Consider the following 12,500-nt stretch of genomic DNA (forward strand, 5'->3'; position numbering starts at 1 on the left):
CACACACACACACACACACACACACACAAACCCCCTTTAAACTGTCATAAACATGCCTCTCTCTCTCTCTCTCTCTCTCTCTCTCTCTCGTTTTCTGTGTAAATTATTATACATATATATAGTATAAGATTAATTGCATCGCCGTGCGCTCTTTATTCAATTCACTTTCACTCTCTGACCGGTGGGCGAATGCGAGAGAGAGAGAGAGAGAGAGAGAGAGAGAGAGAGAGAGAGAGAGAGAGAGAGAGAGAGAGAGAGAGAGAGAGAGAGATTTATAATGATCGACTTCCTTATCACCTATACAGTTACCTCCAATTACCCACCTCCCCCTGCCCTCCTCTCCCCATCAGTCTTCTCTCCCCCTACCTCTAGCTTCTTTACCCTCCTCTCCCCGTCAGTCTTCTCTCCCCCCTACCTCTAGCTTCTTTACCCTCCTCTCCCCGTCAGTCTTCTCTCCCCCCTACCTCTAGCTTCTTTACCCTCCTCTCCCCGTCAGTCTTCTCTCCCCCCTACCTCTAGCTTCTTTACCCTCCTCTCCCCGTCAGTCTTCTCTCCCCCCTACCTCTAGCTTCTTTACCCTCCTCTCCCCGTCAGTCTTCTCTCCCCCCTACCTCTAGCTTCTTCACCCTCCTCTCCCCGTCAGTCTTCTCTCCCCCTACCTCTAGCTTCTTCACCCTCTCACTCCTCCAGTTTCTTTTCCTCTAGTAATCATTCCATTATTCTTTTCTATCCATTCCTACATTCCACCCTCTACCTCCTCTTCTTATCCCTTTGCCCATTCTTCCTCCCCTCCCTCTGCTTTTCCCCTCCTCAACTCCCTCTTTCCCCTCCTTCCACCTCTCTCTTATTCCCACCTCCCTACTCCATCTTCTCTTCTCCTTCGACCAAATCCATCTTCTCTATTTTTTCCTCTCTCTCTCTCTCTCTCTCTCTCTCTCTCTCTCTCTCTCTCTCCCATCCCCGTCTTTCTTCCAGCCTCCTCATGTTCCATTCCCTCCTCCTCCTCTTCCTCCTCTCCCCCATTCCCCTCTTTCCCATTCTTCTCCATCCTCCTCCTCCTCCTCCTCTTCCTTCCCTTCCTCCTCCCCCCCTCCCACTCCCCCCCATTGCATCATTGCCAATCTGACTCACTTTAAATCATCCTCACCCCTACCTTGCACCACCTCTCTCTCTCTCTCTCTCTCTCTCTCTCTCTCTCCATATTCTGCTTGTTTTCCTTTTCACTCTTCTTTTTTTCTCTCCCTCTCAGTCTCCATTACTTTTCTCTTTCCCTCCATCCCTCCTTGTTCCTCCCTCCTTGCTCTCTCTCTCTCTCTCTCTCTCTGACGTCTTACCTAACTGATTTACATATGAGTTTAACCTTCCAACCCTTCCTTTCTCTCCCCCTCCCCCTCCATCCTCCCTTCCCCCCTTCTCATCGTTCCCACTCACCCTTCGTCTCTCTCTCTCTCTCTCTCTCTCTCTCTCTCGGTTTATTTCTTGCTTACGTCATGATTCTCTGTTCGCTGATTTAATTTATTACTAGCGAGTTTTTTATTCTCTCTCTCTCTCTCTCTTACACACACACACACACACAGACACACACACACACACACACACAAACACACACAAATGCTACACAAGGACGTTAGATCAGGAAGTGAGGAGCTGTAGGCCTGGGGAGGGGGAGGGGGAGGAGGAGGAGGAGGAAGCAAAGAAGAGAGGAGGTAGAGGGGAGGTAGAAGTGGAGGGAGGGAGTGGTAGGATGTGCGAGGGACGACGAAACAAAAGTACAAGGGAAGAGGGAGATGGAATGTGAAAGAGGGAGGAGATTGTGAGGGAGAAAGAGAAAGAAGGAAGGGAGGGAGGAAGAGCAGAGGGAGGGAACTGGAAAGAGGGAGGAGATTGTGAGGGAGAAAGAGAAAGAAGGGAGGGAGGGAGGAAGAGCAGAGGGAGGGAACTGGAAAGAGGGAGTGGCAGGAAAGGAAAAACCCACACCCACACCCACACCCACACCCACACACAACTAGTACCCCTCTCAGTCCACCCCTCCTTCTCCTGGAAACTTCTTACCTGGAGGCTGGCTTGTCCTTGCACTGCCCTTTATTATACTGCTTTACTCTGCAACATCAGTAAGATCAACATTCTCGCTGCGTTATTTGTTATGTTCTCGCCTTAGTTTGCATTCTCCCCCCTCTCTCTATTCATGTATTCTTTCTCTGTTCACTTCTATCACATCCATCTCTCTCTCTCTCTCTCTCTCACACCCACCCACACCCACACCCACACACACACCACATTAGGAAAACTGGAAAAACACAGACTCCCCACACCCGAACAGTCTCTCTCTCTGTCTCTGTCTGTCTGTCTGTCTGTCTCTCTCTCTCTCTCTCTCTCTCTCTCTCTCTCTCTCTCTCTCTCTCAGAAGTTCAAGATAGCACCTGAAGTTCGCCAAGAAGTGAGAGGAGAAGGTCTGAGAGGTACTAGACATTACTACCACAAGTACCAACATTACTACCACAACTACCAACATTACTACCACACCTACCAACACACCTACCAACATTATTACCACAGCTACCAACATTACTACCACAGCTACCAAAATTACTATAACTACCAACATTACTACCACACCTACCAACATTACCAACATTACTACCACAACTACCAACAATGCCACTACCATTCCTTCCCAACTCCTCCTCCTCTTCCTCATCCTCATCTCCTTCCCTTCCCTCTCCCCTCCTCTCTCCAATTTCTTCCTATTTTTCTCTCCCTCCCTCCTCCTCTCATCTCCCATTTAGCTTATTTTTCCTCTCCATCCTCCTCCCCCCTCTTCCCCCTTCCCTCCCTCGTGTTTCCTACATTTCTTTCCCTTTCCTCCCCCTCCTCAAACTATTCTCTCCCTCTCATCCTCCTCTCCCTCCCCTCCCCTTAAACTAGTATCCCCCTCCCTCCCTCTCCCCAGTTCTAATCCTCCTCTTCCTCCCCTCCGCTCCTCCTCCCTTCAGGCAGGTTCAGGTCACAAAGGAGGAGGAAGAGGAGGAGGAGGATATAAGTCTGTCATCTTTTAATTCTTTTCTTCCTCTTCATGCATCTGTTTGTTATATACCACTCCCCCTCCCCCCCATCTCCCTCTCTCTCTCTCGTTTTGGCAGTGATCATATCCCTCCCCCCTGCTTCTCCCTCCCTCCCTCCCCCCTGCTCCTCCCTCCCTCCATTTTTTACAGCGATCATGTGACTCCTCCTCCTCCTCCCCCCCTTCCTTTTTGCAATGCTCATGTAACCTCTCTCTCTCTCTCTCTCTCTCTCTCCTACCTACCGCCTTCCCTGCATCTTCCTTTCTCCCTCTCCTTTCATCCCTCTCTCCCTCCTATTTTCTCCTATTAACCTTCTCTCCCTACATCCTTCTTTTCCTCCCTCCTTCCCTTCCTGCTTTTATTTTTTCCCTTCTTATTCCTTCCTTCCCTCCCTGCTTCCCTCCATTCTTACTCTACTCTGTTATTCCTCCCTTCCCTTCTCTTCAAACCTCCTCCTCTTCCCCCTTCCCACCCTGCAACGAATAATGACCTGCACTATGTGACAGAGGTCAGGAAAGGAGGGCGGGTTGGAGAGGGAGAGAAGGGGAGGAAGAAATGGCGAAGGAAAGGAGGGCGAGCTGGAGAGAGGGAGAGAAGGGGAGGAAGAAACGAAGAAGGAAAGGAGGGAGAGTTGAAGAAAGGGAGAGAAGGGAAGGAAGAAATGGAGAAGGAAAGGAGGAAAGAGAGGAGAATGGAAAGAGAATGAAGGAAAAAGAGAAGACAAGAGAAAGGAATGAGTTGCTGGTAAGAAATAAAAACACATACGAGCAAACAGAAACAAACCGTAATAATAATAATAATAATAATAATAATAATAGCAGTAATAATAATAATAATAATAATAATAATAATAATAATAATAAATACAATACATGGCAGTAGGGACGAGAAAATGTCGATGCAGCTTAGTAATCATCGTAAGTCTGGCAACCCATCAGTTTTGTTTACACGTTAGGCCGGCGTCCACAAATTCTCGTCGGCTGGAAATTAAGTCACCCGCGTAAATCAAACTCTACCGCGTAAATCAAACTCCAGCACTTCCTTCGCATTTTTAGCGTTACCTCATTCGCTAAACGTAAAATTGCGCGGATGATAATGGAAGACGGATTACAGAAGGTGCTAAATACAACGAATAATGGAAATGAATTAAATGCTGAATGATAGTGAATATTTCCAAGGTCGACGATCTAACGTCTTTGGAGCTTGCAGTAAAATGGGCGGCAAAAACTGGCTTTAAATTGATGGGAACCTGCTGAGAGAGAGAGAGAGAGAGAGAGAGAGAGAGAGAGAGAGAGAGAGAGAGAGAGAGAGAAAGAATAAAAGCACTGTGATTTCTTTTTCCAGACAAATTCATATGAGAGAGAGAGAGAGAGAGAGAGAGAGAGAGAGAGAGAGAGAAACGAGAGAATAAAACACATAAAACACCCAAACCCTAAACAACCCAAAATGAAATACACAAACAAAACAGAATATATAAATAGCAACTCAGCTTTTCCCCATAAAAAACTTTAAAGTGGAAATTCCCGTCCCTAAGAATGCTGCTTTCGTCTCTGCAATCATTCGGCCTTGGGTGTGCGCGGAGGTGTTTATTATTGCGCAGCTGCGAACACGTTTTCTTGTGCGCACATCCATTCTCATACATACATGCACCACGTACATATATGCATACACACTCATATTCAGACATACATAAAGACGTAGATGCACACGGCAAATGGAATAAGGGTGAAGAGGCACAGAGAATAAAACGCACACACACACACACACACACACACACACACACACACACAGGTAGAGTTAGTGTGTCAAAGCATACACACAGAGAAGTAATGGTGCCAAAAGTCAAAACACACACACACACACACACACACACACACACACACACACACACACACACACAGGTGGAGTTAGGGTGTCAAAGCATACACACACAAAGAGATGAGGTAATGGTGTGCTCAAAATACACACACACACACACACACACACACACACACACACACACACACACACACGTAGGGGATATTGTCATGGGTCTTGCCTAATGGTACCGTAGGGGCGTTACGAGATACTGTCTGGGTTGCCGAGAAGAATCTGCTTTCACATCTTTCGTGCATGGGAGATGAATCTGGTGGTTTTGTTCTTTGTGGTGATGATGATGATGATGATAGGGATGATAGGGATGATGATGATGATGATGATAGGGACGATGATGATGATGATAATAGGGACGATGATGATGATGATAAGGACGATGATGATGATGATAATAGGGATGATGATGATGATGATAGGGACGATGATGATGATGATGATAGGGATGATGATGATGATGATAGGGACGATGATGATGATGATGATAGGGATGATGATGATGATAATAGGGATGATGATGATGATGATAGGGATGATGATGATGATGATGATAGGGACGATGATGATGATGATAATAGGGACGATGATGATGATGATAATAGGGATGATGATGATGATAATAGGGATGATGATGATGATGATAGGGATGATGATGATGATGATAGGGATGATGATGATGATAATAGGGACGATGATGATGATGATAGGGATGATGATGATGATGATGATAATAGGGACGATGATGATGATGATGATAGGGACGATGATGATGATGATGATAGGGACGATGATGATGAAGAGAAGGAGGATTATGATTATTTTTTCCCCGTTCGTATTATTACAACCAAAGAAAAAATACAACAACAACAACTACATTATTATTATCATCATCATTATCATTAACAATAACAATAATATTATTATTATCGTCCATCCTCTCACCTTCTTCCCCTTCTCTTTTGTCCCATTATTATTATTATTATTATTATTATTATTATCATTACTATTACTATGGTGCCTGGTGGTTTAGTGGGCAATTAAGGCGCTCCAATCGGACTGAGCTAGTGCAGGTTTATATCCAAGGGGTGGTTGGGGTTTGTTGCTCACGTAATGCCACTCAGGGATGAGTGAGGCTGGTCACTCTCATCTTAAATGTCAGGACCAACTTGCCTAGCCCCGGGCTCCTACGCTCCTCTATAGGGCGCCATAAGACTGGATGATGGATGGATTATTATTATTATTATTATTATTATTATTATTATTATTATTGTTATTATTATTATTATTATTGTTATTATTATTATCATTATTATTATTACGATCGTCCTTCTTCCTCTCTCTCTCTCTCTCTCTTTTTTTCTTCCACACAAAAATCATCTATATTAAAGTTCACATTTTCTTTCATAATTTTCTTTTCCGTTTTCTTCCCTTTACTTTTTGCTTTCGTGTTTTTTTTTATATATATATTTTTTTGTCTTTTTTCGAGTTCATTTTTTTTTTTTTCCCAAACTTTACTTTCCATTTCACCTGATATCGGAAGGTTGTCTAAACTACTGACCTACTTACCTACCTGCCCACCCATCTACTTACCTACCTACCTACCAATTTCACTACTCATTTGCATATCAATCTGTTTACTTACCACACCATCTGCCTACCTACCTATACACGTGTACCTACCAATCTACTTACCTACCTACTTACATTATCAGCCTACCTACCTACCTACTTACCAACGGACCTACTAATCTACCTACCCACCCATCTACTTACCTACCTACTTACCAACGGACCTAGTACTCTATCTACCCACCCATCTACTTACCTACCTACCTACCGATTTACCTACAGTACTCATTCACTCATCTGTTTGTCTATCTTTTTACGTATCAACCTTCCCACCCATCTTCCTACCTACCTACCAATCTACTTACCTACCTACATTATCAGTCTACCTACCTACTTACCAACCCACTTCTCCGTGTGCTTACAAACCTTCCTACCTACCACCCAACTTACCTACGAACCTACCTACTTCCCAACCTGTACACTGAAATATCTACCACCGTACTTACATTTTTACCTACCTACCAACCTGTTAATCTCCCCACCTACCTACCTACCTGACCTACATCCTTACCTACCTACCTTGACACTTACCTATTTACACATTTATCAATATTATTTTTATATAACCAGAATCCAAACCTACCTACCTACTTACTTATCAATTGCCTACTAACCTGCCAGCCCATCTAACAGTGTACTAACCTACGTTCCTACCACTGTAACTACCTACATACCGTCCAACCAACCTATCTACCTACTTACACATCCAACTGCCAACTTACCTACCTACCTACAGACAAACCTACTGACACCTTCCCACCAACCTATCTACCTACTTACACATCCAGTCCAACTGCCAACTTACCTACCTACCTACAGACAAACCTACTGACACCTTCCCACCAACTACCTACTTACACATACAATCCATCTGCCAAACTACCTACCTACTACCTACAGACAAACCTACTGACATTCCTTCCCACCTACCTACATTGCCGTTCATATCTACCAGTCTACCTCCAATTATCTACTCCTACCAACTTACCTACCAATCTAGGCCCTATTTAGCCTACCTACTTACCTATCTCCCTAAAACCCAACCTACCTACTTACTTACCTCCCTCTTTACAGACCTACCTACCTACCCACCTCCTTCCCACTCCCCCATCCTCTCTACTATTTATCCTACCTATTTACCCACCTCCCTACCAACCTCCCTCCTTCCCTACCAACCAAACAACCTACCTACCTACCCACCAATACCAACCTCCCACTCTACCTACCTACCCACCTCCTTCCCACCCTCTTTCTCTGTACCAACCAACCTACTTACCTATCTACCTGCCTTACACCCTTCCTACCAACCTGCCTCCCTCCCTTCCTGCCACCAACCTACCTCCCTCCCTCCCTTCCAGCCTATATCAACCTACCTACATACATACCCCCCCTCTCTACCAACCAACCAACCTACCTACCTCTCTCCCTTCCTACCTACCAACCTCCCAACCAACCTACCTACCCACCTCCCTCCCTCCCAGCCTAGATCAACCTACCTACCTACATACCCCCGCTCTCTACCTACCAACCTACCTACCTAACCACTTACACAATCAAATCCTACTTACCAGTGTTCCTCTTAACGCCAGAACAAACGATCACTTATAACACAGGAACAAAGGCATGAACAAATATCATCCAAGGTATCAAGGGAACATTAAATAACACAACTGAAGGCGTGGGAAGTGAAAGGGAGAACGGAGAACAAATGAGAACACGAGGGCGGGAGGGTGAACAAGATGAACAACGCGAGAAGAACACGGGAACAGGGATCAAAAGGACGAAAAGAAAACGGAGGAAGACAATACATGGATGGAAAACGTGATCAAACGGAGAGAGAGAGAGAGAGAGAGAGAGACAGACAGACAGACAGACAGACCATGGAAGCTTAGAGAGAGAGAGAGAGAGAGAGAGAGAGAGACAGAGACAGACCAGAAGCAAGACCATGGAAGCTTAGAGAGAGAGAGACAGACAGACAGACAGACAGACAGACCATGGCAGCTTAGAGAGAGAGAGAGAGAGAGAGAGAGAGAGAGAGAGAGACAGACAGACAGACAGACAGACAGACAGACCAGAAGCAAGACCATGGAAGCTTAGAGAGAGAGAGAGAGAGAGAGAGAGAGACAGACAGACAGACAGACAGACAGACAGACCAGAAGCAAGACCATGGAAGCTTAGAGAGAGAGAGAGAGAGAGAGAGAGAGAGAGAAGAAACCAGAAGCAAGATCATCTAAGCTTAATAGCACAGAATCGACGTGGGATAAGTAGAACAGGTTATAACAGTGTGGAGAACATAGAACAGGGATAGGAGAACTTATAGCAACGAGGAGGACGAGGAGGAGGAAAGGAAGAAGAGGAGAGGAAGATGGGATGATGATGATGGGGATTAACGATGATGATGATGATGATGATGATGATGATGGTGGTGATGATGATAAGGAGAAGGAACAGAAAAAATGAGGGAGATGATGATGATGATGATGATGATGATGATGATGATGATGATGATGAGGAGGAGGAGGAGGAGGAGGAGGAGGGGAAGGAGGAACAGAAGAATCGAGGGAGAGGAAAGAATATATAAAAGAGGAACTGGGGAAGAGGAAGGAGATTAACAAGAAGAGGAGAAAGAGAGGAAGAAATGGAGGTAAAGAGAGGGAAGGAAAAATATTATGATGAAGAAGAGAGATACAGAGACGGAGGGGGAAAAGAAGTGGAGGAGGAGGAGGAGGAGGAGAGACAAGCGGGAAGGGGGAGGGGAGGAGAGGGCGAGAGAGGGAAGTAAAATGAGAGGAGTTTGAGCGGAGAGGGGAGTATAGTGGAGGGGGAAATAGAGGGGGAATTAAGATGACTGGGTGGAGAGTGAGGAGAGGGGAGTGGAGGGGAGGGGGAGAAGGAGGGAAGAGAACATGCAGGGGAGGGGGTTGGGAAGAGGACAGGCAGGAGTGGGGGGAAGGGAGAAGAAAGGGAGGGGAGGGGGTTGGGGAGGGGACGAAGGAGAGAAGGGCAAGGGTCATTGGCTCATGCCCCCTCCCCCACCCCTACCCTCCCCCACCTGTCCTACTACATGATTTCGATGATAATAATAATAATAATAATAATAATAATAATAATAATGATAGTGATGATATAATAATAAAAATAATAATAATAATAATAATAATAATAAAAATAATAATAATAATAATAATGATAGTGATGATAATAATGAGTGATAATAATAACAATAATAATAATAATAATAATAATAACCATCATCATCATCCTGACCCCTTCTCACCAATAAAGAACGAAAGATAAGAAAAAAATAATATCCCAAAGAACACCCATATACCTTGCACCAGCGTCGCCAATGACAAGAGATGAAAGGGAGAACAAAGGAAAATAACTAGGGAAGAACACGAGAACAAAGCACAGAAGAGGTGCATTCTCAAACCTGTTCTTACACACACACACACACACACACACACACACACACACACACACAGGCACTCCCACCCAAGTTACCACACCTACCAACATTACCACCACAATCGATGTATTACCACGAATACTACACTGTTGCCTACCAACATTACTACCACCACTACCAACATTACCACCACGACTACCAACAGTACTATCTCAACTACCAACATTACCACAACCACTGGAAGTAGGTTACAAGAACTACCAACACTACCTCACCTACCACCACAACTACCAACACTACCAGCTACCATGTTACCACAATTACCACAGCTACCAATATTACTACCACACCTACCAACACTGCCACCACAGCTACCAACATTACTACCACAATTACCAACATTACATCTAACCACAAAAAGCATATAAACTACCGCCACCACAATTGCCACACCTACCAAAACTACCACAACCACCACCATGAATACCACTACCACAACTCCCACCAAATAACCACACCTACCAAAGTTCACTACCACAACCTATTCCCCCCCTACCACCACCACAGCTACCACAACTACCACTATTACCTTCACTACCCAGTCAGACGCCATGTCAAGGTTTCACGTCGGGAGGCTCTGTGTGGTAGGAATAGTGATGGTGTGTGGTAGTGGTAGGAATGATGTGGTAGGAATATTGATAATGTGTGGTAGAAGGAATGGTGATGAGAGTGACAGAGTGTGGTAGTGTTAGGTATGATGTGGTAGGAATATTTGATTGGAGTGTGGTAGAGGTATGGTGTGGTGGTAGCTCTGATAGTATGGTGTGGTTGCTGTGGTAGTAGTGGTGGTTGTAGTTGTGGCAAGTGGCAATGGTTGCAGTGGTGGTAGTTGTGGTAATGGTGATAGCTGTGGTGGTCGTCGTAGTGTAAGAATACCATATTAACGCGCGCGCACACACACACACACACACACACACACACACACACACACACACACACACACATTTTAGTAAGGTGTGGTATGTAAACGTTCTGGCTACATTCATCTGAGCTACATCTCTCTCTCTCTCTCTCTCTCTCTCTCTCTCTCTCCCTCTCTCTCTCTCTCTCTCTCTCTCTCTCTCTCACTCTAGTGAAAGGTCAGAGCAATGTTCGAGACTTATCACCTCATTACGGTTCGCCTTCCTATATAGTGCAGGGGTTTTGTGTTTACGAGAGAGAGAGAGAGAGAGAGAGAGAGAGAGAGAGAGAGTTAAAACCAGACGGAGTTAACCGAGTACTTTCTTTCTTTTTTTTTTTAACTCTTCCCTACTACAGCCTTCACAAAAATCGTCCTGAAGTAGCAAGAATAAGTACAGGGTGGTCCAAATAGACGCCCTTCTTTACCCTCCCACTTCAGCGCGCTATCGATCTCTATTCTTGCCCATTTCTTCATTTCGCACACCCAACGCCCACACCAGCAGCCTGAGCCACCCCCGCAACACCCAACGTTTAATCCATCCGGGTTCAATGGACACTTCTTCCTATTCAGTTACGGACGCTCCCTAACACCTTTTCTTTAGCCACTTATTTTACGCATTACACCTTACTGTTCTCTTCGGTGTTACGTAAATCCTTCAGACCTTTTCCTACTCAGTTAAGGAAGCTCCCTAACACCTTTTCTTTAGCCATTTATTTTACGCATTACACCTTACTGTTCTCTTCTGTGTTACGTAAATCCTTCTAACATATCACCTCACTTTACACACACGACGTGCAAAAGGATGGTAACCAGCCATATCTAAAAATAAATCGCTAGGGAAGAGGAAACAGGGAGGCTCACCGACAAGAATACGGGCCTAGGTCAGACAAGGTCGTTGAGGTCGATCGGGGTCAGACTAGGGATTGGGCAAGACTGGGTTGACCTCTGGGGGCAGGATGGTCAGACTGGACGTCAGACAAGGTGGGAACGGCAGGGTAATTATTATTGATATATTCTATACGTCTCTCAAATTAACGTGGCTGAGAGAATGACAACTGTAGGGCAAAATCTTATTCTCGCTCACGCCGTACAGTTTAACTCGGAGCAATCATCATCATCATCACCATCATCATCACCACCACCACCATCGTGTTCACAATTATACTACTTTCAACACCACTTTTTTTTTCTTTCCTATTCTCACAAAACAAGATCAGTTTCACCCATTATTCTCACACCTGTCCCCATGCCCACCTTTCATCACCTTCTTCCTTCACCAACCCACCTTTGCTCATCATCATCATCGTTGGGTCATCTTCACCTGTAATTCTCAAACCCTCACCTGTTCACCTACAATCACCTTACTCCTTTATTAGCCCACCTTTGCTCACCATCATCATCATCATCATCATCACTGCAGGGTTAGTGTCTCCCTCTCACCTACACTCATCCCCACCTTTCATCACCCAATTCCTTCACCAGTCAACCTCTGCTCATCATCATCATCATCTCCACTGCAGGGTCGTGGCCGGAGTGGTTGCGAGGGTCGTTCTTGAGGGTGGGACCT

General features: G+C 45.2%; 1 protein-coding gene across 1 annotated transcript in view; it reads left to right on the top strand.

Moving 5' to 3' along the window:
- Window positions 1–12,500, top strand: part of LOC145394381 (beta,beta-carotene 15,15'-dioxygenase-like) — a 44,160-nt gene that overhangs the window by 12,710 nt on the left and 18,950 nt on the right. The window contains exon 2 of the mRNA XM_080268252.1: window positions 12,454–12,500. This exon is cut by the window's right edge and continues 87 nt beyond it. Coding sequence (XP_080124378.1) covers window positions 12,454–12,500 — 47 coding nt within the window. The remainder of the gene's footprint in view (window positions 1–12,453) is intronic.

The sequence above is a fragment of the Coenobita brevimanus genome, chromosome 27, assembly GCF_032717465.1.
Source record: "Coenobita brevimanus isolate Jiangsu-jjx chromosome 27, ASM3271746v2, whole genome shotgun sequence".
Classification (NCBI taxonomy): Eukaryota; Metazoa; Arthropoda; class Malacostraca; order Decapoda; family Coenobitidae; genus Coenobita; species Coenobita brevimanus.